The following is a 27051-nucleotide window of genomic DNA, read 5'->3' as shown; positions in this document are numbered from 1 at the left end:
TTTACATTGGGCCAGTGGTTTCGGGTCATGCAGCGCGCTAAGGAGAACAAGGTAAAAGATGGTGCATTGAAAGCGGCCTTACGCCCAATAGCGATCTGCGACCGTGTCGCTTCCTATTGGCGTGGAGGCGACAATGCCATACTACCTGAGGCTGCCACGAAGGTGACTACACAAAGGTCCGAAAGCTCATGATCTTATTCAATTATTATGCAGGTATCTGTATAAAATTGCTACAAATGAGGTTTTTGTAGAGTTTTTAAGACTGAATTCGAATTCAAAATTGTTTGATCGAATATGGAGTGTAGAGTACCTTGAGAATTTTGTTTCGTTAACATCAAGTAACAGCTAAAATTGAGTTTCAATTATTATTATTGTGTTAAATGAAAGTTGTTGAAATTGTAATTACAATTTACAATTCAAATGTCCTTTTACAAACAAAGCATCCAGGAAGTGCAAAATGAATAAATTCGACCTCAGTAGATTGTTACTTTTCCTTAACAAAGTAAGGTTTGGCTGCCATTCTAACAGTCTCTCACCTTTGCTTTACATCCTTGACTCGCTATAAACGAAAGTTTAAAGCTGTATGTATACATTCGCCTGGGAGCTTATTTCGGTTTACTGACGTTTTTACTCATTAATAAACGTAAATATCCATGTTTTACATATCCGTCGACTACAAAATAATTTTGCAAAAACAATATTATACATATTATATTAAGTATATATGTATCCTTTATTCTGTAATGTTAACAAAAATCTCGGATAACCTATTCAAACAAAAAAACCTGCGAAAAGCTTACGCGTTAGAAGGTCTTCGTATTAAGGTCAAACCGAAAAAATGCTCAAACAGGGGCGTTTAGGGAGGGAGGGGTAAATAATGGATGAGGACCCTGACACAGTTGCGAAGCACCAAGTGGGAACGAGATTCGGTTATTACAACATCATCGATTCCGCGCCGGTCCCATTGCGTTTTGAGTTCTAAATGGGTCAATCCGTTCACGTCTTCGTGAGCTTTGGAGGGCGCTCGGTGTCCCAGTTCCGAATTGTTCCCTTGGCGAAATTAGTTACACGAGTATCACTGTTTCAACACGCTCTAGCCTATATTATGTAGCCTCCTACCCGAGACGCGATCTGATCTCTCGTTTCGTACAATAATGGTATTAAGATGATCGCGATAACATTTACGAACATAATTTTTAGAAAGCTACGGCGATCGTATAACAGGTGGGCGAACGAATATAGAGAAATTAAGATTTTCTAATCTCTGCAGGGATCTAAAGTTTTCTACAAAAACAATCTAGAATGTTATTACTTATTATTTACTTAAATACGCAATGAATTAAAATATTAAGTAATACAAACGTTGTATTAGGTCAAGACAGTTTGGTAAAATAACGACAAAAATGATGAAGGTTGTGTGTAAATATTCGCCGAAGCCATATTGACTAAATACCCAGCAGTTTCTTAGCGCAAGCCGCCGAGCCTCTAAAATGGCTAAGTACTTTCATTAATGTAAGTGCAACTTAAGTTGATATTTATGTAGGTAGCATGTAAGGAATACTAATATCATTCCATTATCCCTTGGCTAGTTATTATTTTTGGGTCGGTTACAACTTACAAGTAATAAACTAACAACTTTAAGGCACGTTTAATTAAGAGCTCTACAAATTAATTTTATTTAAATTTTAAAGTAAATCGCAAAACAGATAGCACTGAGATCCAATTTTGTCAAAAATGGTAGAGTCACTTTTAATGATACAGCAACTATTGGTGTACACGAGTAAATTAAAAGATAGGAATGAAAAATAAATTAAACAAATTCCAAACGGCGAATTGAGGCACAAAACATCAAAATATAATATAGTGCTTAGTAGTATTATACTATATTCAATGCCTAATTATTTTGATTATAGTGTTACTCTTCTAGAAGGGACTGTGGCGATACGGCGTATGTTTTTACACTTAACACGTTCTCTGCCGGTAGTACAAACAAGAAAAATTACAAAAAAAGCTTTTTGGTCGAAATAGATGTATTAGGTCAAGACTTAAACCATGACACCATTTAGGGTTCGATGGGGAGCAGGGTTCCTGAGATATATTAAAAAAACCCCTTGAGGTCACTTGTGACCTACGCTGCGCTGTAGTACGAAAAGTACGCAATCTTTATCACTGCGCCGCTCCGGTCACGTTTCCGGTTACCGCAGTCTGTCTGTCTCCTGGCTGTAACTCAATAACCGCTATGGCTAGTCTTCTGAAATTTTCACAAATTATGTATTTCTGTTGCCGCTATAACAAAAGATACTAAAAACAGAATAAAATTAATATTTAATGGGGGCTCCCATACAACATACGTAATATTTTTAACCTTTTTGGCTCGTAAACAATAATGGAAACAGCTAGGCACTTGAATTTTTTACAATATGCTTAATTTTATCTGTAGTCTAATAATTAATAATAAATTGTTAATACCATTATTGATAAATGAATAAAAAGTTATAGAAACAGATATTTTTTCCAGACCTTTCCGTTTTTGCATTAAAATTTTCACGTATAATGAACACAGGTGAATACCATGTGAGAGTATTGCTCTGCAGCGCCGCACCGGTCACTTACTACAGAGAAATGTACGATAAACGTGTCCACATTGTGTGATACAGGTATGGGTCCGGTCACCGGTGACCTACGCGGCAGAGAACGTGTTAATAAGGTTGTGGTATCATCGTGCTGGTATGATAGTAATTGTGACCGGGTCTCGACACAGTTTCGCCCGAGCGCGGGCCGGGCCCACTTTCAGCGCCTCCCCAGCTGTTGCCGACTTGCGAGTTACGAGTTACGACACACTCGCACGACTCTCGCGACGTGTTCGTTATTTTGTGAAACTCTTAATACCATAGAGAAATTTAATTTAACATTTGCATTTTTTTATTAGACTCTCATTAGGACAACAAATGCATGTGTGGGGATTACATTGAAATGTTTGTGTCTACTTTATAACATCATCGCATGCATTTAACGAATTGGTCTCTACATTTCCCTGAATTAACTACACAGCATACAAAAGAAAACGCAAAAGGGTTAAAGACATTTGAGTAACGTACCGCGATTAAAGCGTATTACCACAGCGATATCGTAGTGAAAATAAAGAAACCCAAGGCGTTCAATGCGTGTTGTGAAACTGTAGTCAAGATCGTCCGACGAAGAGAAGGTGCCACGCATCGACGCCAAAACAAATAAACAGACGACTTTTCGCACCAAAAAAAAATGCAAATTATTTTTGCACAATAATACTTCCTTATTAAACTAAAAATTCACACTTTGTAAAATTACAAATTTTAAAATGTTATCCTTGTCTGTCGAGTGGCTTTTGTAACTTTGTAATCAGAATAGGAGAAAATATAGATAATAACGACTTTACAAGGTGCAGATCTATTTATTAGTTGAGGGGGCTAATCTATAACAACGTCCCAAGCATGAAAAATTCCTGTCATAATGTCCCTATTTGTAGAGATTATTTAAAAAACAGGGGGATGCTACTAATTACACAACAGGGAACTCTAATTAACGAGTTTGTTTGAAAAATGATCCTCCATTTTAAAGAGAAAGGCCGGAAGAAAAGAGGCACAGCTGTCAATTACGTTTGACACATGTGCGCTTTAAAAAAATAACAGAGAGTCAGCCGTGAGCGTTTCCGCCGATCTTAAACATTTTAAAATATTACACATACAGTATACTGTATACATTTAACAGCACATGACATACATTAAATCCCAAAAGTTTTTCTATCAAAACGGACGGACGTCTACCTGTTTTAAATACTCGAACGTCCTTGACATTAGATGCGCTACCTACATAATTTAAACGTTATATTATTCGTCAATTCTTCAACTATTAACATCTCATTTAAATAATATATTTTTCCATGTTAACTAAGTAATTATTGTAGTCTCTACAATGAGTTGTTTACCAAAAGGCATAACATATTTTATCTTATATTTGAAACGAAACAAACAGCAATAGTACAAATGATTTTCGGGAAGATTTAGCGGGATAGATCCTAGGAAGTTACGTTTATGTTTTTCTCTTCTTAAACTAAAACGTGTATCCAGACTAATAAACTCTATAATACCACAAAACGTCCAAACAACGAATGCAGGTATACATCTAAGCGTATAATATGGAGATTGGAGGTATGTTGGCATCAAAACAGGAGCACAGCGGGTTCGTCGTCGGGCGAGCGGCGAGTGAACGTGCACCGTGCAGTAGGCACAGTTAAATTGATACACTCTTGCGAAATAACCTCGTTCAACTTATTCCTACACAATCAAATTAGACGGCAGCGGCACAGTTTCTGATACCGACGTAGAGAAAGGAGGACTTGGATTGTGATTCAAATTATATTCAAAATTTTTATTGCGGCGATGTTTCACTTTCGTAACATAATGGGGTCTACTTTTTAAAGACAAAAACTAATATTTGCAATCTAATTTGAGTTGAAAACTTTAAGCAAAAGCACTATAGAATTTTACATTACGCGATTTTTATGCCTTCAAAATAATACGTGCGGTTTTAGAGCTGCTTTGTATAATATTGAGTTGATTATCGCCGACGCCGGCCAACCTATTATTATTTCGAGTCAGCCCTGTCCTGTTTTCAGAGTAACCACCGCCATGTTGAAGGCTATTGACCCCTTTGCTGGCGCATCTTCGCGAATCCTTATCTTCACCCACGCGAACCAACTACTTGAACTAAACGCCACATCTAACAACTTTAAGGAAAGCTCAGTTTTAATACTCGAAACTTGTTTTTATATTTATAAACTAGAACTAAAATGGCTATTAAACTATATTTAAACATAAATGCATATTTGAAATTTCAAGAAAATACTCTCAGACCATGCTCGTTTTGAATTTTGATACAAGGCGATGTCATTAGTTTTATTATATTCAATTTGTTACGTATGATTAATGCGTAGATTTAGCCCGGCCGCACATTGTCCGAATTCTGATCAGAAACAGTTGAATTTCGCCGGACCGCCACCCCGCACACTATCCGAAATATCCTTCCGGCGAGTTCGAGCTCACTCGGCTCAGTACAAAATGTAAGAGAAAGCGCGGACGTTCAACTGTTTCTGATCAGAAATTTCGGACAATGTGCGGCCGGGCTTAGCCTATTTATCATTTCGTATAATCCAGTTCGGTGTTATGAAATCGAAATGATAAGGTAGAGTTTGAATTTTCGCATTGTGAAACCACAATACTAGTACGCCCTACTCTATGTGGTGCGAAATGGTTTATAAGAGAACGGCTTATTATGAAACTACAAATTACAATACATTGAACACGGGTGAGAGAAACTAAACAATAATAGTAGAGTTCGTCGGATATGAAAGCTAGAAATGACCACATTAATTGGTTGCATTCCAAATATTTTCTACGTAAGCTCGGAGGATGCGTTTATACGTCGTACACGTTAAAAGTTTTACGCGCAGAGAGCTTTGCGGTTTAACCTTTTCATGCAACGTTGAGAACAAAGGCAAAGACCTAAAAAATTAAGCTCGCAGGACGAGTTGTTTTTCGGTCCTTTTTGTTACCTGCTTAGGGACGAAACGAGTCCTTGCTTCTGAAATCAATAATATGGGTGCCGGATGCTGCCCTGCCACTGGCTCATCGCTTTTGAATTTGGAATCGCATTTTGAATGATTCAGATATTACATTGTTTGATTTGGTATAAAATAATGCACCATGATGCATGATGATTTACTATAAACACCGGTATTCTGGTATTTACATAAAATTTATTTGATTTTAAGTTTTTATAGGAAGTCTTTAACGATGTTTTTGTCCGCACAATGTAAAATTATTTTTTATTCGGATTTCAATTTAAATATTGTAAAATTATTTTATGTGATATGGTTTCCTGATTGAAATATTCCAATGTTACTTAGTTATTAAGTGTTTCGTGTATATGCATTCAATTTTTCAAATCAATATCCTATCCGTCCTCTGTTTATTAAATTTGGAACTAGGACCTCTAAGCAAATCAAGATCGAAGCAATAAAAATTAATATATTATGATGTTCAATGTACTGTTACTTCTAGTTTAGTATTCATGATATACTGTAAAATTATTCAGTGAAAAATAAATAATGACAATCAGCTGATATGCACGTATCTGTATCGTGCGTGCATACAACAAGAGCGCTAACTTAGGTAGAGCTTTTGTCGTTCACAACTTCTGCCTGCCTAGCATACGCCAACGAGATATCTCACTTTACATGTTTTCTCGATGTTTGATGGTTTGTCTCTTCATCTCTATTGACCCTAGCATGACAAACATTTTTTCTCGCGTAGATCTATCATCGAAATAACACATTTTTATAGAGTTTTGTCGAGATAATGTCGAGATTTTGACATTATGAGACAAGTAGTTTTTAATTATCTCGAGAGTGAGATAATATCTCGTTGGCGTATGCTAGGCAGGATGGAATACCGAGAATTAACTATTTACTATCAAAACAATATACATATAGTCGGAAAGTCACTGGGCAAATACAATTTAATGCATGTAGAGATACTGCATTCTAGTATAGTACAAGTACATAATTCTCTACCTAAACAAAGTGTAACCTTATATGCTTTTAAATATTGACAAATTAGTCAAATGATCAATTAATTATTGAGAGCACTTCGAAAGCAATTCACAATGTTGTAATGTTGCTTTTTAATAATCATAATCGACCTTATCTGTAGGAGTTCGCACACTAATCTATTTACATATGTATTTTTCAAATCCAGTGCAAACGTCAGTTGCGTGTGTGTGCGTCAGCCGTGCTGCGTGGAAGATAAAATAGAGAATACATAGGTGAAATTTAAAATACATTCCCATCGACAGAGGGCTGGGGTTCGGCGTTTGGGGTAGCCGGAACGAACAAGGGTGAGGAGAGAAAACATCGGCTTCGCATTAACGGACACGAGGGCGTTTCGAGGAAAACGCACGGTTTCGTAGCGCGCCGATAAAACGTATTCACAGTAAATTATTTCACCGCATTTGTAGATCAAAGGTGATTATGTTTAATGATTTCTAAATCGCTCCCTCTACCTGGCTGTCACTTCTTCGACTTACACAACAAAGAAAGTTATAATGCGTGCGAGTCTCCGTAACTTTCGCTGTATGCAGCTGTTTTATTAAAATAAAAATACATACATAATATATAAAATTTATAATTAATATAGATCGACATTCGACACAATAATAAATAAAGGTTACGATACGTTATCTCAATAGAGAGATTTACCAATTACCTATACAATACAACGTGAAATATGCAGCAATTTTATTGCGCAAACTGACGTATCACATGTAGGAAAATCCTTCAACAAATACAGCAAAATAAAATAGTTCCGTGTTGACCACAGCAACCGAAATAGCTCACCTAGCTAAGGCCATTATAATGTAATCCACAATTTTACACTTATAGCACAGTATCACTGGGGATCGTCCGCGTGATGTCCACCGAGCCCTAAGTCGAGTGCGAGTGATCACGTCCGTCTCACATCACCACATGGTTACAGAGTCGCGCGGGACCGGGGTACAGGCGTGGCGCGCGTTTCACGAGCGACGGGCGACTGGCCGTGGACCGAGGCGGCGAACGAAACTCGCCCGAGCGGAGCCGAGCGCGCGCGGCTCTCGGGCGCTCCGGGCCGCCGAGGGCGGAGCACCCGAGGGACAGCTGCGCGGACCCTTTCTCCTCTCCGGCTCCTCCGGTGAAAGCCCATGAACCCGACGTTATCGAGCTTTTATTACAATTATGTGCCCACTTACGACGCAAATTAAAACGACCGCGACATGCCTCTGAGCGTTTAGCTGGTAGTTGGTACTTAACAACTTTTTGGTATTTGAAAGTGTTTGAACGTACAAAATATTTCATTTAAAGCTCAAGCTTATATTACTTTATAAAATATATACTTATCATGAAAAATGTATTAAAAATATAAAGAAATCATCTAAACAATTATTTTATTAAGGGCCTGTTTCACCACTTCCTGGTAAGTCCACCACTTAACTTGAACGAGAGATAGAGTATGGAGCATCTGTCAAATAAGTTGTGGATAGCCTATCCGGCACTATAATATTATCAGGAAGTGGTGAAATAGGATAGGCCCTTAGAGATTCATATTTGTGATCTTAAAATATCAAACTGTGGTCATAGGCATAGCATTGTTAACGGAGATAAGTCACTTGAGAAAAATTTAAGATACTGAGATAGACTACAAATCACAACCGATTTCAAAATATCTTTGGACGTCGCATAGTCCGTAATTAAAAAAAATATCCACAGCCGAACATATAACCTCCTCCTTTTTGGAAGTCGGTTAAAAATAAGACTAATAACTACTAATAAGACTGTTCAAATAGAGGACACAAAATTCAACAAGGGATTTTAAATGCGATTTTCAATATGTAATCACTGCAGATTCACTCGTGCGCACTTTCCACGATTAACTTTCTCATTTACTATTTGACCTTTCCTTTCTATGGCGTTCACTTGAAGTTCGGGTCACTTATAGTTCCTTTTACGTACCTATAACGAGCGCTGAATACAATATTTAAGCCCTCTAGTACGATAGTGGATGAAACTCTTGAACCATAGCGCAGCTCTATCCAGTCAATCGCACAATTTCCCTGCAAATGTATTTAGGTTATGGCAATAAATATTTAAGATCATTACATAATGTTGGATTATGGATATAATGAGATTATCATTATCCTTCTAAATACAAAAAACAAAGAAAAAATATTATCACATTTAACCGATAGAGAAGGAAGATGGAAAAGTGTCAGGACGTCGAGTATGACGAAAGTAATAAATTACAAACCTAATTTTGGAATTTGGATGACAATAAAAAAATGAATATGTAGTTTTATGAAAGTGGACACTCTTCATCTCTACATAACTTTGAAACATGACCTAATAAACAGTCGAAATGCAAAAAGCATTTCACAGTATATTGTTATCAGCTAAGTTTCACTGCTCACTTTCTACATAAAATAAAATATCAATATATTAACGCAGGCGATGTTTTCATATCCATTCGATAAAGTAAGTAGGTACATAACTTATAAAGTCGAGTGCAGTTTCAACTCTCGCTTTGTTAACAAACTGAGAAAGCTCGGAGTGAAAACCCTACGGCGGCCGCGGGGCCGGGGGCGCGGGGCGCGGGCTGAGGCGACATCAACTGTCACGCATACTTTAATATCTACATCCCATTCGGCTTTCAAATACGCCCGACAAAACTAAATATGACTGTGAAAGTGTTCATTTAGCCGGCCAATGGAAATGCGCTACGAATGTGCATTTAAACCTAAATTAAAGCAGGTTCAATGTTCATTTCGACTCATGGTGACTGGGATTCGTTTAATTTCCAAATGTTTTAGCGATTGACAGAAAAAATATATAGGTCCAGGGAGTTTATTTCTACAACATTCAGAAGGCTAGAACACTCTATCGGTAGGCCGCTTCTTAAACACCGACTAAAGCTGATGCATCAAAGTTGGGCAACCCACAAAGTGAAAGCGTATCGCGTTGCACTCGTGAAACTTTCAGCTCTTTTCAGGAGTAGAAACCGCAAGAAAGCGTCAAGCAGGGCGGCGGTGAAGTCGAATTTGAAAGCGCCATACAATAGCCCGTTGTCGAAATTGGAAAGTCGAGTTGCGCGCATTAATTGCGTAATAGCTCTTACGGAGCGGTGTGCCGTGTGACGGCTGACTCTGACGAAAGGTACCGTGACGTCACACGAAAGTGCATCGGCCGGCCCCCTCCGGAGCGCACGTGTGCAGCGGCGCTTCCTGCACCGGAGGACTTTCTATTGGGAAACGGCGCCGAGTAATCGCCCCCAGCTATTGGGAAACTCGCGCCGAGCGCCGTGCCATCTAGGGAATGCAATCTCGTTCTCGCGAGATCTCGGCCTTTTTTAGCGAGATTGATCTCGGACGAAAAAAGGCGAGATCTCGCGAGTTTAACGAGATTGCATGTGAGCATAAATACGTCTTATTTGAAGCGCGGACTGACGGACTTTTGACGGACGGAGTTGCGATCACGGAGTCAAAACATAGAGGAGCTGGCCTAAGCAACTGTGCACTGTGATTCTCAACTAGGTCCTGAATTTTGACTTCTCATTATTTTGTTAGTTATAAAAGAACTATTTTATTACTAAAAGTTTTGTGTTTGATAGTGCGCTTTTATAATTCTGGACGTCACGTTATCCTACGTTATCGTTTTAGGTACCGCGGACGTCCAAAATTATAAAAGCGCATTAGAAGAGAAGACTGGCTGTTTCTTTCATTTGTTATTTGATAGATAGTAGATTCGTATGTCAAAGTTTGCTACTTAAAAATTATAGACAGATACATCAAACAATGTTTGATGCATAAAATTCTATTGAAAAAAATCGTGAAAACGAATGTTAATTTTTTTTTTTAATGAAAGAAGGGGGCAAACGAGCAAACGGGTCACCTGATGGAAAGCAACTTCCGTCGCCCATGGACACTCGCAGCGTCAGAAGAGCTGCAGGTGCGTTGCCGGCCTTTTAAGAGGGAATAGGGTAATAGGGGAGGGGAGGGTAGGGATGGGAAGGGAAGGGAAGAGAAGGGAAGGGAATAGGGGATGATAGGGAAGGGAATTGGGCCTCCGGTAAACTCACTCACTCGGCGAAACACAGCGCAAGCGCTGTTTCACGCCGGTTTTCTGTGAGAACGTGGTATTTCTCCGGTCGAGCCGGCCCATTCGTGCCGAAGCATGGCTCTCCCACGTATATTTTTTAATACTCATTACTTTCTTCTCGTAATTTATTCAAATATTGTGATTATTTGCAAAAAAACCCACCAAACTGCTTATCTCGCGAGATCTCGAAATTGGCGAGATCTCGCGGTATTGTATTCATAAACTCGCGGGATCTCGCTTGAACCCCAATCTCGCGAGATTTGCATTCCCTAGTGCCATCCGACGAGAGACGAGAATCGAGATGCATCTGATTGAGTAATGAGCTCGGCTTACACAATTAGAGAGGCCGCATTCACCGTGGTAATTGTCGATTACGTTTCTCAATTTCGAAAAGCAGGTACTCACACTTTTGTTGAAGTCTCCCGCCGGCGGTTCTGAAACAGAAGAGGGCCTATGTTAAACGGCGCAGACACAATAAAGCCTAATATTAAAATCGATCGTAATTGCTCGTTATTACGTAATGGATATGTGCCCACCTTGACACTGTTTGCATTTAACAAAACTATAGATGAATGCGTGATAAAAATGTTTGAATATTATTTTAAAACTATTTAAACGGCTCTTTATTATGAAAGGCTAGGCAAACCTACTTACAGTATTTTAGGTATTCCGTATTCATATTTTTATAATTTCATAAAATTTCATGGACGACCGGACGACCTACTAAATTAGCAACCTTCGTTCATAATATTGTTATTTTTTAGCACATGACACAGTTAACAGACACAGAAAGAATTGCCTACTGTACGAGTTACGATTTCGTAGCTAGGATTTACCTTAGGTATTCTAAACGTACCATCGAGGAAATTGATTCCTATGCAGTTGACGGACCTACGTCATTTGGTCGGAGTTTGGACTTATGAAAATTCAATGTTCAATGTGATCGGTCGGATCTTAGGTCCGCCAACTGCCTATAGGAATCAACTTCTCTGATAGTACCTAAATGCTATTTGTAAAGCTTTTAAACCCACTCTGAAAACAATTTGTATAACATTGACGTAAGCCATACAAATGTCATTCTGATTGACCAATAAGTGAGAGAGTTTAAAAATTGAGGTCTCAACTACGCGGGACGTTCCTCAAAGGAGTTCATGGTTGAATGGAACATGTATAGTATTCGAACAGAAATGAAAACTAATTTTGAACCCTCCATCCCTCGACATAAGGTTCACAATGTCGGTGCAAAATTGTTAAGTTCCTAATTGTAAGACAGAAAATATATACACAATAAGCAACTAATTGATACCTTCGCCGCTATAAAATAAGGTCGTTATTAGATTGCACGCGATCGTCATTCACGAAGTAGGTTGAGACAACTCACATCTAGCTCTACACTTGTAAATCACAAAGATTCATTAATTCTACGTCACCAGATTATACTAATAACATCACCGCTTCAACAATATAATAAGGTTAACGATCACTCGCCGATAGATCTGAGGCAAACGGAGCAGCCTAGAATCTAGATCTGTCTTATCTTCATCTAGCTAAAGCAATAATAGATACTCGGTTAAACGATCTAGAAAATAGATTAAGGTCAGGGATTCATTAAAGTCGTAATCGGGGGCGGCGTAAGCGGCTTCGGCGCGGCGTCCATATTTAAAGTAAGGAGCAGAATAAATCGTCTAAAATCTAAATCGTAAGACACGAGTACTTTCTAAAGGCCGCACCAATTAGCGTCGGGAAAGTCTATGCACAGAACTAAATCGAAAATTTAGTTCTGTGCATAGACTTTGCTCGGCTGAATTTCCTAGGCAATGAATAGTATCAGAAAAGCGTGCCCGTGCACTTTCTATTGGAGCAGTTGGCAAAGTTACGATATCTCTGTGACATAATAACCATTCGCCGCCGAGTGCTGCGCCTCGGCCTACGCGGTCCGCAACCCGCAATACATTATGAAGCGCATTCAAATCGTGGGCCATACTTCATTTAAAGTTTCGACGTAAGGTCAGTTCTACTTATTAAATCCAATACTATGGTTTCAGTCCAGCAGCAGCGCATGACCATTGACTATAATAATTGCGAACAGGTAAAAATACTGAAAAGTTTAGGGGACAGAATGATATTACGTTTTTTAGGCAGGTACAGATTATGTCCTTTTTATTTCAAAAAATCTTCCAGATGGAACGATAGAGATCTTAAAGAGTGGGGAGGAAAATATAACATAATTTTTAGGAGGGAATAGGTTCATAATTATTATTGTTGAAAATCCAGAGATCATAAATTTATTGTTGAAAATTCAGAGATTATAACGTTAATCGATTGTGAATGATGTAGATTGTAGACAGTAGACCAAAATTCACAAAAAGCTTTCAGTTTCATTAAAACTTTCATTACCTACTTTCAAATTTATTGTTTAATTTTAAAAAGAAGCAGAAAACACAACGAGGAACCAGCTAAAATGTATTGTAAATGAAAAGATTTCAATCTTTTTTAACAATTTGTTACACTATGTTTTGTAATTCAAAATAAATAAAAACATTAACTTCTGTTTTACTTTCTCTTGCGGAAGCGAAGCAAAATGGTAAGTCGGGAGATGAAAGGTAAGTAAGCACTCGCGGTAGTTTCTTTGCTTCTCAGTATAATAAAATGTAAAAATATAAAATCAGAAAGTTTCCCAAGCTTTTTTTGCAATAAGACAATGATCCAAACTGAAGTTTTTTTTGTTTCATAACATATTTTAATTCGGCTTCCATCTAGATTCTAGAATCTAGACTCTAGAGCCGTGGTCTCCAACCTTTTTTCATACGGGCCACAAACATTCTTGGTCTTGGTGTCGTAGGCCGCAATAAAAATTTTTAGGGTTAAAAAATAACGTTCTTCAAAATTAACGATTAATTAAATTAATAAATTAAAAAAAGACCCCGCCAAACAACTTTAAAAAGTAATGAAATAATATTTAACTGCCTTCAAGTTCAAATAATTCCTAACTTGTGTAAAGTAATATTTTAGTCCATAATTGTTGTCAAGGTGTGTCGGGCGCAAACTTTTTTATAGTAATAATCAAATTTTAGTAACCCAATGTATATTTTATGATATACGTTTTATATAATATTCGATTAAAGTGTAGGAGCTGGTCAGGAATTTTTTACAACTTAAACATAGTAACTTGTGTTTATTTATGTGTAGTAATATTTGTAACAAATTGGTTTATTTGCTATGTTTGTGTATTTTTTTTTAAATACACAAACTTTTTTGGCGGGGTTTTTTTAAATTTCTTAATTTAATTTTATTTCATACTTTTTAAACTTGTGTTGGTTATAGTGCAGAATATTAATTCCTATCAACAGAATCATATTCTCATGATTACCATTTTTTTTATTTTTATTAAATGAGGGGGCAAACGAGCAAACGGGTCACCTGATGGTAAGCAACTACCGTCGCCCATGGACACTCGCAACATCAGAAGAGCTGCAGGTGCGTTGCCGGCCTTTTAAGAGGGAATACGCTCTTTTCTTGAAGGTTTCCAGGTCGTATAGGTCCGGAAATACTGCTGGTGACAGTTCGTTCCAGAGTTTTACAGTGCGCGGCAGTATTTATCGATGTCCTTTTCGATGAGGCCGTTAATATGAGCCCAAACATGAAACCTCCACTTTGGGTTCATACGAAGCTCGGTTCCTATAGAATCCAGGTGATGCTGCAGTAGCAGCATGTAAATATTTAGTGTTTATCTACTTCTTTCTGGCTGTCGCAATCAAAATGAGCTTAAACACGAAACCTCTGCTCTAAGTTGGCGAGGAGTTGGATATCCTATTGATTACCAGGTGATGCTGCAACACCAGGTCAACTTTCCATTATTAATATGTGTATACGTATATTGTAAATTCACTACTAGAATGAAATATAAAACCCATCAAACGACTAAAAGTTGTTAACGGCCTTTCATGAACCAGATAAACCCTGATCCAGTGATGTCCAGCACTGAGCAGGCTGATGATGATGAATTATAGCTAAGAACACTCTCGATCATTTCAGCTTTCAAACAAAAAAAAACTAGATCAAAATCGGTCCACCCGTTTCGACGCTACGATGCCACGGACAGATACACACACAGACAAACAGACAGACAGACAGACAGACACGTCAAACTTATAACACCCCTCTTTTTTGTCGGGGGTTAAAAAGTAGATTATTTTATTTTCTAAAAGGTGACAATCTTGATTTCGTCATAAAGGGTACCTCTTACGCGATAGAAAGGGAGCGCACATGTAGCCAAATATAATTGTAGGCACCTAACACTGCGCGGTCGGAATTTGAACTTTATAGTATCGCAGCATGAGTTGTTATTTTTTTAAACGGGTTTCACGAGTTGGACTTTTGTTGGTACTACTAATATATATTCTGTGCCCAAACATGAAACCTCCACTTTGTGTTCATACGGCTCTCGGCTCCTATAGAATCCAGGTGATGCTGCAGCAGCAGCATGCAAATATTTACTGTTTATCTACGTCTTATTAGTTGTCGCAATTAAAATAAGCCCAAACACGAAACCTCTGCTCTAAGTTGGTGAGGAGTTGGGTATCCTATTGATTACCAGGTGATGCTGCAGCACCAGATCAACTTTCCATTAATGAGTACATATATAATATAATATATTCATAAATGTCACAAACTAGAATGCAAAATATAAAACCTATCAAACGACTGCAAGTTGCTTATCGGGCTTTCGTGAACCAGATAATCCGTGATTTTCCAGCAATGAGCAGGCTGATGATGATGAACTATGGCTAAGAACACTCTCGATCATGTCAGCTTTCAAACAAAAAAAACTAGATCAAAATCGGTCCACCCGTTTGTATGCTACGATGCCACGGACAGATACACACACAGACAAACAGACAGACAGACAGACAGACACGTGAAACTTACAACACCCCTCTTTTTGTCGGGGGTTAAAAAGTGGAAAAAATTTCACGTTTTTCACGACGACTTTACATTACTTTGCCGGTGGGCGTAAATTTCAAAATGGTTTAACAGCAACGGGCCACAGGTAAAGTCCCGGCGGGCCGCAGGTTGGGGATAGTTGCTCTAGAGGGTACAAAATTCTGAATCCAATTTTTTTTCTTCCAAGGTACTGACTGCACTTTAAATGTTTTTGTGCCAGCCCAGAGAGTAGATTTTCACTCCTTTGCTTAAAAGGAGAATACCAACATGTCCTTTCCTATGCATAGTTCATCTTTGCTGTAGTCTCTACTCTCTACATAGAGACGTCAAGAAGAGATACAATTTCTCCAAAAGGAGATACAGCAACATGTATATCGCTGTATATTCCATCTATAATACGTAGTCTCTGTATATATAGAACTGCCATGTTGATAATTGAATTTCCTTTATCCGAAGCAGTGCCATAGAAATTTTCTATGTTCTTTCACTGTACATGAATGTACAGTGAAAGAACACTGAAGTGTTAGATGGTCGTTTAATCGGCAAGAGATCTCAGTAAGAAATACGTTCACCGTCCTAGATGCGCGGTACTTTCGTTTGGAAATCGGCTCGCACAATTGGCCGTATCGAGACAGAAGCCAGCTTGGAGAACAGAGAACGGTGGCGGAACGCATTCCAACGTTTCTATTTTTTTTACTAATAGATTAAACAGCTAATATGTACATTGTACGGAGTTTCATCCACTTCAGAAGAATAAAATTAATATGAAGGAGATGTAGCGTGGTTAAAAATGGACCTCCGCAGTATGTATAGAAATTAAGTGCCTGAATTGTTTTATTTTTTAAGCTTGAAAGCTGTTGTGTAGTTATAATACCATTTTGTATCGTAGTGCTTTATTTGTAAAGAATAGTTATGAAGTGAAGTAAATAAGTCCGGTACTATGGCAACGACCAAAGGTAGCATAGATAAAGTAAAGTATATGTCAGCTCTCCCCCGCTATTCCAGAATGCCTTGCGTAGGCAAGAGCTGCTGTAGGTTACTTCATACAGAAAACTGGTACAGCATCAGTAAGGACCTGGACGTAGTGTTGTAGGCGACGTAAAATAGTTAGGTTTGGTATCCGCATCCTCTAAAGTATATGTCAAAAGCAATCCAATTTTGCTCGACCTTTTTTTTGCACTTGTTTATTGGCACCAATGTTTGTTTTTTTTTTAAATTCATAACAAGCTCACAACCACAACTCTGTAGAGTATAAACTCTACGTAACAAAAAAAGAGGAATAACTCGTAGCTTCTCTACGCCGCGCGCCGTCGAGTACACTGTGCAGTGTACACTGACAAAGTTAGCGTAGCCAACTTCCTGTTCCACGGTATTCACAACTTGCGGAAGGTTTTGATACAGTAAATGCCTACATTTAAATTGCACGCTGCTATGTCGCATTATATTACGACATTAATGTGTTTAGCGCTGCAATATTACATAAAATGCGATTGCTATTTTAAAATTAAATGTCTCCTTAATTGTATAAATATTAGAATTTTTAACACATTTTCAGTACTTAGTCTTCCTAGCAATCGAATCTTGAGTTTGCTAGAGCTCTACATTCTTTGATTTTCCTTGAATGGTCGAAATAGATCATCGCACAAATATTACCATTTCCGTTCTAGAACATTGTACATTCGTACTGGATGAATCATAGTAGTCGTTATGTCATAATAAAATCACAAGTGACCTAAAAAGTGCGACTACAATGTGTCCCAAAAATAAATTGATCGCCAGTTTTCCCCTTTGTGACACGACTGACGACACGTATTGAAATCGGTTATTGAAATTTCGTAGAGTGAATTATTTAGAATGAGAGCGCAAACTCGAATTATAGGCACGTGAAATTCTATGTCATTTATGCAGTTAGTGTGCGCCAGATTTCATAAGCGATCTCTCCACACCCTGATCTAGGTTAGGTGGTCGGCATCGGCGGCAAGCGGCGGCAGCGGGCGGCGGCGTATCGAGCGCGGCCGATGTTAACCTACATACATTGTCGAGCGCGCGGGGCTACGCGGGGCCACGCGCGGGGTCGCGAGAGCCCCAGCACGCCAGACCCGTGACCCGGCCCCGACGACCCTCGCTTCTTTCCTATCTACTGAGTACGGGCCCCAAGTACAACAGTTACATAATTTCGCTGTGTATTTAACGATTTATTAAACGGTCTCCGGTGCCCGTGCTCCGTGGGACCTCCGCCAGAGAATCATTGGATCGAGACTTGAATTATTTTTTGGAGATAACATTCTCAAGCGCGTGATATCTGACAGATTAATAAACAAATTATCTTTTTTATTCAATAAGCTGGTGAAAATATACATGAGTCATGACCGTAATAGAGTCGGAGGACTTATCTACAAAGTCTATTTTTTAAAGGCAAAGAGTGTTTACAATAGAACGATTCCTATCGGTTATTCTTTCCAAAGTGGCAAATATGCTAGTACATAAAAGCGAGGTCTCGTCAAGATAAGAATATCAACAGATTTCCCTGTCGGGTAACAAGGAAGTGACCCTTGTTGGTGCTACTTTGTGTCCTAGAATAAACGAGTCTATTAGGCAAAGAGAACACAAATTATTTACGCTCACAAATCACAATCTATTAGACACAGATTCTATTAAGAACATAGAGAGTGTGGTAAAGCCAAAGGCTTCTATTTAAATTCTTTGGGTAAAGCGCGCCACCCCGGCTACTCTGACCCCGGTAACTGCACCATATAATAGATTTTTTTTCTTGTTAGTAAGTGAAGGACCATTCAAAAATAGGAATATAGGTGAAAAAATGACTTTGATAGCTTAAAAACTCTCCAAGATATCCATACAAAATGTTACCTAACTGTGACGTCACGCTTAGGTAGTTTGTTTGATAGCTATGTCAAATATTGCGTTTATGAAAGTGGTTTCATATATATTTTTTTATAAATTGCATAACTTATCGAATGGTGTACAAAAATTGAGGCATTTTATAAAAAAAATCGACTTGACTATCCAACATTGAAGGCTCATATCAAAAAAAAATACATAAGTTATGAAGCTGAAATTTTGGAAATACTTATATTTTATCGCTATGTCTTTATTTTATTTAAAAATCAGCTAATCTTTGACCTTGTCGTCATCCCTATTCCACACTGCTGATTGGAAATACTCTCACTATAATAAATAATATGAAGTATGAAAGAGTAACTCAGTCCAAAAAAAAAAGGTTCCACGTAACGCACACCTAGGTGACTTTAGTATTAAAGTTGGTTAGTGGTTACCATACTCGGGTCATCGGTCATACAATTTTCCTTGCCACAACGAAATATTCTTATGACAATAACAGCCATATTTAAGCGGTCAAATGTATGTGCGTAATCGTTCTATGCTGCATTATATTTCTACGGATTCAGTGTAATATAAAATTATAGCAGTCATTACGTTTAAATTTTATTGTTTTTCGAACCAAAAACAATTTGTCCCGTTAGTAACGGTCGTCGGATGAAGAAGGGTTTCCGTGTTGTAACGCACTCATTCACCACCGCGACCGGAACATTGCCTGCTCAAATGTTCTGTAATTAGTGCATAATGTGCAGTTACTTTTCAACACTATTATAATTATTTTTTTTGTGCTGACTACATTAATGAATTTTACTTACTTTTTAATTAAATTAATGAATTTTACTTTTCAATAACAATTTGTATTTGGTCTATACTCAAAGTAACAAAGAAAATTAAAACTATTTTTCGTGCGACAATAATGCGTCTTGATACTCTTGAATCTTTAGGGGTTTTTTGGCAAATTGCTTTAGAAAGAATATCGAGTACAGCAAAATAAAAAAGTTGGTTAATAAGTTTAATATTATTATAATTCGTTGTGTCAGTGAAGGCCTGCAACTCTAAGGAAAAGGCTCTATCAAGTGATCCAGTTAACCCCCCAGAGGAAACCACAAAAGTGAATCTTGAACGTTGTGGTGTGGTCAATTTTACCGTGGTATCGGGTTAGACACCGCCTCGATATCCGGTGGTCGTATCACAGATCGATAACCTGATTTGCACATGATTCATCATTCACTATAGTGTCGTTATCACAGCTAATGGCTATTAAAAACCATGAACGAGGCTACAATAGCGTGAATCGTGATACGTTTTACAGTTCACTATTTCGACTGCTGATTGCTTAATTTCATATTAATTGTTCAGCCCCGATAAAAAAGTGGGATATAAGTTAGATGAGCTGTGTCTACACATCTTAGCTCCCAAAATCAAGAAAGTTTGAAAAAAATATTTTTAAAACTTTCTTGATGTTCAGATGGACACAAGTTTTTGATTTCGTTCTATCTGCATAACTTGTGACAAATTAAGTCTATAGCTCCAGCTCTACCATTTGAGAGACTTGACTTGTATTATTCTAGATTTTAGAATACAAATAATATAGGTATTTGGCTCGCACGCGACAGTTCACAGTGCAGGCGCGTCCAGCGCGTACTGGGGTCGTCGGCCGCGCGCCCGGGTTAGCTGGGGACAGACTGACCCAGCCCCAACTTGCAGCGGGGTTACAATTATTTACATATCGTAATAATTATTTCAATATTCAAATTGAAAGAGCACAATAAGCAATCAGATTTACTAGCCCTCATAAATTCAAGAGGGGTATCAAACGTTTATAATTCCACAGACGTTTTGGTATTTGAAAATTCATTATTTGGGCTAACTTTTGGGTCGATTTATATTATATATACTAGTAGGAACAGACGCCCCGATTTGGTCGGTGCCGATCAAATCGGACCGACCAAATCGGAGCGTCTGTTCCTAGTTCCTACTATACGTCCGTGCGAACGAGCGGTTTGGCCGTTACGCCGCGAGATCAGCAAAGTATGTAACGATTCATTTAATACGACTGCTTGTGATCTCGCGATGACCGGTGTTGCCTCCAAGCTCCTGTTAATATTTTATTTTTTATTTAAGGTACCTAATAGACAATAGTGTAGCAATTACCAGTAATACAGGGCACGAAAACAGTTAATTTTTAACTGATCTCGTGCCTAAAACGTATGGGTACGCATTTCATTCTGTAACCGTTGCCAGAATTTCGGAGGTTACGTAAACTGTAAACACAACACAACTCAACAGAGAATCACGATTTTATGATATCAATTACAAACGTATGAGGTATGATACCATTTAATTAGCCAGCAAGCCACTACAGATGTAGAGTTTAATGAACTATTTATTACTGACACCGTAACGTAACTGTCATTACCAAAACATTTGAAAATCACTTAGTTTTTGTTTCATTCAGGTAATATTATTTAGTTTTATGTTAGGAAAGTTTGTTACAGGAATAGTTATAAAATCCAATCAATTTCACAACTTCTTTGCTGAAAACCTCAAAACTATTTAATATTTTTGTACAGTTCAGTCTCTACAAATTTATTTTCTGCTTTTTATCGGTGAGTTTTAAGCCGTTTAGTAAATTATAAATCATGATAAAACTAATTTTATGAATTTTTACGTACGTTTTAGAACATACTTTTTTCACGACAGCCAAAAAATTATAGTTTTTATTCGTCTAAAATCCAACAAAACAAAGAGCGCAAAACACAACATGTAAGTACACAAAAACCATCGTTGTACCTAGCAAATATTACGCACCTTTGCAGAATTATATAATGGGATACAAGCCGTTAAATTCTGTATTTGGGACAGGGTCGTCTGGATGGTGGCCTAGAAACGGGAAATCATTTCGTGTACCGCGTCCTAAATCCTTGGGAAAAACTTATTCAAGGTCTACCGGGCTACGGAAGCATCCTTCAGCGTACTTCAATTATATAACAGAACAAGGTCACATCGATTATAGCGTTACAAAGGGCGACAAAACCCAACCTTCCACCGTTACTATGTACGTTAAACCGTTCCAATTATACATATTTCCATGTAAATTGTAAACTCAAGGATCAGCATAATATAAAAATTATGTGTTTTCGGTACTCGGTAGATACGGAAATAATACGGTTTTGTAGATAAGTTTTCGTTTTATGATATGTATAAGTTCTAGATTTTTTATTTTCATTTTCTTACAATGGAAATGCACAAAATTGCTTATCAGCATGATAGTTACGTGTAGTTTAAAACGATGAGCATAAAGTTCTTAACGACTAGGACTTATAAAAATTATGTAGTGGATTTTCTTGCTATGATGAAAATTTGTGTATTTTTCCGTTACGTTACGACTGTCTGATATTTCAAAGGTTTAGATAAAGATTGATGATAAAGATAAAGAAAGATTAAAGAGAATTTTGAACTGTTTTAGCTAGGAAGTAGACAATACTTGGTTCTATTAAAAATAATAATTAAAAGCCTCTTTAATCTGTTTTTAGGGTAGGGTAAAAACGGGACCCTATTACTGAGACTTCGATGTCTGTCCGTCTGTCTGTCTGTCTGTATCCAGGCTGTGGCTCAATAGCCGCTATATCTAGACTTCTGAAATTTTCACATATTGTGTTTTCTGTTGGCGCTATAAATTATATTTCAACAAATACTAAAAACAAAATAAAATTAATAATTTTTTGCCCTTTTTTGCTTGTATTATCAATAATGGCACTTGAAATTTTCATAAAAGCCTTAGTTATGTAAATACTTTAATAATTAATAATAATATTTAAATAAAATAAAACATTTAGGGGGGGCTCCCATACAAAAATACAATTTTTGGCCTATTTTTCGTTATTAACGGTACGGAACCCTTCCGACTCGCACTTAGCCGATTTTTACGTATTCCGCGATATCGAATCACAAATAGAAAAGTTACGCTGAAGTTAGAAAACATACGTAGGTGCCAATTTCTAGCCAGACTAATATTATAAATGCAAATTGTGTCCCTGATGGAAAGCAACTTCCGTCGCCCATGAAAACTCGCAGCATCAGAAGAGCTGCAGGTGCGTTGCCGGTCTTTTAAGAGGGAATCGGGTCACAGGGGAGGGTAGAGAAGGGAAGGGAATAGGGGAGGGTAGGGAAGGGAATAGGGGAGGGTAGGGAAGGGAATAGGGTAGAGTATTGGGCCTCCGGTAAACTCACTCACTCGGCCAAACACAGCGCAAGCGCTGTTTCACGCCGGTTTTCTGTGAGAACGTGGTATTTCTCCGGTCGAGCCGGCCCATTCGTGCCGAAGCATGGCTCTCCCACGTATATTCATGCTTAAAGCGCTGAACCGATTTTGATGTTGTATGGACATAAACTTGTATGAGCGATAAACGGATTTCGACCTAACACAGATGCGAGCGTCATCTAGTATTTAAATATACATGTCTTTCTATCTTATATTCTATACTTATAAGTATATTTAAAATAGCGCCGTTGGTCTTTGAAAGCAGAAAGAAAAAAAAATGCGTTATATTTCTTAACTGTTTTATGTACATATTATTGTTATTTGATTCAATATCAATAATTAGATTCAATCAAAAATTTAATAATACTTTGAAGATTTATTAGTTATAAACTTATAACCCAAACTTTGGGGACGGTACTCTAATGCGAAGGAGTCACAATAGATCCTCCAGGGTCGCAGTGACATCAGGGCTATTGCCTGCAGCACAAAAAAAAGGGAATAGCTATTGGCTGAAAAAAGTTTTGGTCCCTACTCCCTTATGAAGATCATGGAGTCGAGGAAACTGAGGCTATAAAGAAAAAACCTTTAATTTGTGTATATTAGGCAACCTCACTTATGGATGTAAAACTTGGGGTCTTACTGCTGCTCAAAGATCTAAGCTTGCTAGGTGCCTAAGGAAAGGAGCATGCTGCATGACCCATCCAGTTATAGGAGACAAGATAGAGTGAGAAGTATTGGTCTATGTACCAAAACAGGAATCACTGATGTCCTCACTCACATTGATCAGCAGAAATGGCGCTGCACTGGCCAATGTTACACACACAGGACGCAAAAGGAAAATGTAGAGAGAGGTGACGCAGGCAAATTCAAAGATGGGAGGATGAGCTAAAACTTACTGCGGGAGACCGGTTGCAAAAGTCAGAAAACAGTGGAAGTTGTTGGAGGAGGCCTATGCCGAGAGGCACACTGCGCTAAGAGATCTTTTTAAAATGTAAACACTTAAGCCCCAATTTCACCAACGACTGTTAAAGTTAACGCTCGAATTAGTATCACGTTACCTCTTTCGTTTTTCTTATGAATGAAAGAGAAGACTTGACATTTTAACAAGCTGTTAGCACTAACAGACGCTGGTGAAATTGGGGCTAAACCTCAAAATTTGTTAATTTTCTAGTCCAGTTTCTATAACCAGTCCCATAGGTATTTTTTACATAACAACAAATAAGTTAATAAGCGCGTGTGACGCGCTTTTTATTTGTCAATGGTGTACACTGTACACAGTGTACAACCATTGACAAATTGAACAAGTGAGCCGGACTAAAAAATCACATATTATTATATTGTAATTGTTATCTCGTACTTTTATCTATAAACATAAAAAATTAAGAAAACGAATTTTTGCCATTTGTTTGCAATACAATATTTTTAAAAGCTTTTATTTAACTTGCTCTGTATGTATGTAAGTATGTATGTTCGGGTGAAATCTTGGAACTCAATTTTGGAGTCGACTAACCGATCGAGCTGAAATTTTGCAGGCACGTTTAGTTTAGATGACAATACATGATATTTTATGTGACATCACTCTAAATCCAATATGGCCGACCATCCAAGATGGCGAAATAGTTATTTTCTAAGCAGTTCTACAATATGGATATTAAATGAAGGGGCTTTTTGAGAGTAACTCGAAAACGATTGTAATGTCATACTACATCCAATATGGCGGCTCATCCAAGATAGAGGTGTAGTTATTTTTAATGCACTTCTGCAATGTGGGTATCAAATGAAAGGGCTCATTGAGAGTAACTCGGAAACGAATGTAATGTCATTCTACATCCAATATGGCGGCTCAAGATAGGGGGATATAGTTATTTTTAAAGCACTTTTGCAATATGGGTATCAAACAAAAAGGCTTATTAGGAGTAAATTGAGTCATGTCGTGTCCTGTCGTGCCGTGTCGTGTCGTGTCACTCGTATCGTGTCGTGTCGTGTCGTGTCGTGTCACTCGTATCGTGTCGTGTCGTGTCGTGCCGTGCCGTGCCGTGTCGTGTCGTGTCGTGCCGTGCCGTGCCGTGCCGTGTCGTGTCGTGTCGTGTCGTGTCGTGTCGTGTCGTGTCGTGTCGTGTCGTGTCGTGTCGTGTCGTGTCGTGCCGTGCCGTGCCGGGTCGGGTGGGGTCGGGTGGGGTCGGGTGGGGTCGGGTCGGGTCGAGTCGGGTCGGGTCGGGTCGGGTCGGGCCTGGCCGCGTCGGGTCGGGTCGTGTAGTGTAGTGTCGTGTGGTGTCGTGTCTTGTCGAGTCAAAACCATTCGGGCATTATAAAATGCCTGGTTGAATGTGGTCATTTTTGTTAAGTGATATTTTAAAGTATTTAAATAAAAGCTTTTTTTCAAAAAGTTTGCCTATAATTTATTACAACTAAAAATTAATATTTTTTTATTCTTTATAAACACCTAGCTTATGAAAAATCTGATTTGCCCCCCCCCCCCCCCCCTGGCCTAGAACCTGGGTAATTTGCCCCCCCCCTGGCACCAGAACCTGGGTAATTTGCCCCCCCCCCCCCCCCCCTGGCTCAGAACCTGGGTACGCCCATGGCCCTTTACTATTAATTTATTTTGTTTTCAGTATTTTTTGTAATTGCGGCAACAGAAATGTAACACAATTTGCAAACATTTCAAAAGTCTAGTATAGCAGTTCTTGGGCCTGGAGACAGACAGATAACATCTTTTGTGTCTATAGTAATCTTCAATCCATACCTAACTGGCTAATTTCTGTTTAAAATGGGATGGGACTTTTGCATTTTTTATTGGTTAACATGTTAACAGTAATAATTTCATGTCATCTTAAAACATCTCAAAAACCCAGGTATTAGAGTGGTATTGAAAGATATTTGTACAAAGTGCAGTTAAAGACACATTTTGTTTATATGATTTGACATCGAGATTCAATATTAGAAATGCAGAACTGTTGTCAACTGTACAAATATTCTTAACTATACCTTATATATTTATTGCAAACCAGGGGTCAACAATTGGCCGACCGCCAACCTATTGTGTGCGGACCAAGCATGTTCGAAGATGATCTTCGTTCATCTTAGGACTTCAACATCTCCAGGATTTAATGTCAATATCTATAGCTTGCACCAATATTTCACTCCAAACTTTAGAGATAATTAGCTACAAAAATTGTTACTTTTCTCATTGATATCTAAATAATTACCTTTGTTTACTAATTTTTTCTTTTATAAAATATGTGGACCGCGAAGGTCTTTTCATGTCTTAAAACGAACCCTGAGGGAAACTAATTGGTGAACCCTATTGTAAACTATAGTTTATACAATAAAGACAAGATATTCTGTATTTTGAGTCTGTATCCAGTTAATGCACAGTGCTGTTGTGTGTGAATGTCAGAGTAAGCTTATATTGATAAAGAATTTTTTTTGTCTTTTAAAAAAAAGAGTTCCCAGTTTGAAAATAACCTAAGTATCAAATAATTAACTTCATCATGACACGGTTAGTGAACAATAATGCCTAAATTTGGAAATGTAACTACCTAGTAATACTTGTAGTAGAAAACTTAATAGGAGTCATCATTACTTTATTGCGGTAAATCAACTTTTTGATAAACGAAAATATTGACTTTGAAACTAACAATCGCGTATTCTTTTTGTCAGTTCTCCATGTTGGTCTTGGAACGTCATCGTAAATTCTATTCTACACAGTCCTTTTACACGAAAAGGACATATTTGTCGTGAAGAAATTATAGGATTATCATTAGGGATCAGATTATCTGATGATATTCTGCTACCTTTTGTTGCATTTTGATAAAATAGGGTAGTTGATTAGAATAAATCTAAAAGTAGAATTTGCACTTACCTTTAGCTCCACTTGTTATTGAATCCTTAGATTATTATTCATCACACAATGGACATATAACTAAAGAATAACTAAAAAGGAGTTAAAACTATACAATGAATAAATTTTTAACACAAAAATTTTCAAAAAAAACAAGAATTTCAGACAAAACGCAAACACACCTCAAATACTTGGTAAAAAAGTTGCATGACGTTTACAGCATACAGATTAAATATATAATATTATACCACAGATTACTAGTATATATCGATATTATACTCTATGGTTCGGTCTCGGCATCGGCATTGTCTCAGCAATCTTGTATCTTTCATTGAGGTACTATAGACTGGAGAGAGCCTTATATCGGTGTATAAGCGTCAAAAGCGTGTAATGTTATGTCTACTTACTAGGACATAACAAAGG

The 27051-nt window shown here is 37.9% G+C and overlaps 1 protein-coding gene across 5 annotated transcripts in view; it reads right to left on the bottom strand.

Moving 5' to 3' along the window:
• Window positions 1-26821, bottom strand: part of LOC121726857 (protein roadkill) — a 60360-nt gene extending 33539 nt beyond the window's left edge. For 2 of the 5 annotated variants that reach the window (XM_042114461.1, XM_042114463.1), the window contains exon 1: window positions 7433-7636. In XM_042114461.1, coding sequence (XP_041970395.1) covers window positions 7433-7446 — 14 coding nt within the window. In that variant the 5' untranslated portion in view covers window positions 7447-7636. Of the gene's footprint in view, window positions 1-7432; window positions 7637-8581; window positions 8683-11125; window positions 11155-26649 lie in introns of those variants that run through there. The other 3 variants (XM_042114464.1, XM_042114465.1, XM_042114466.1) reach the window with 3 other exon arrangements.
• Window positions 26822-27051: the final 230 nt, after the last annotated feature.

This window comes from Aricia agestis, chromosome 5 (assembly GCF_905147365.1).
Source record: "Aricia agestis chromosome 5, ilAriAges1.1, whole genome shotgun sequence".
Lineage (NCBI taxonomy): Eukaryota > Metazoa > Arthropoda > Insecta > Lepidoptera > Lycaenidae > Aricia > Aricia agestis.
This window is presented reverse-complemented; position numbering and strand designations above follow the sequence as displayed.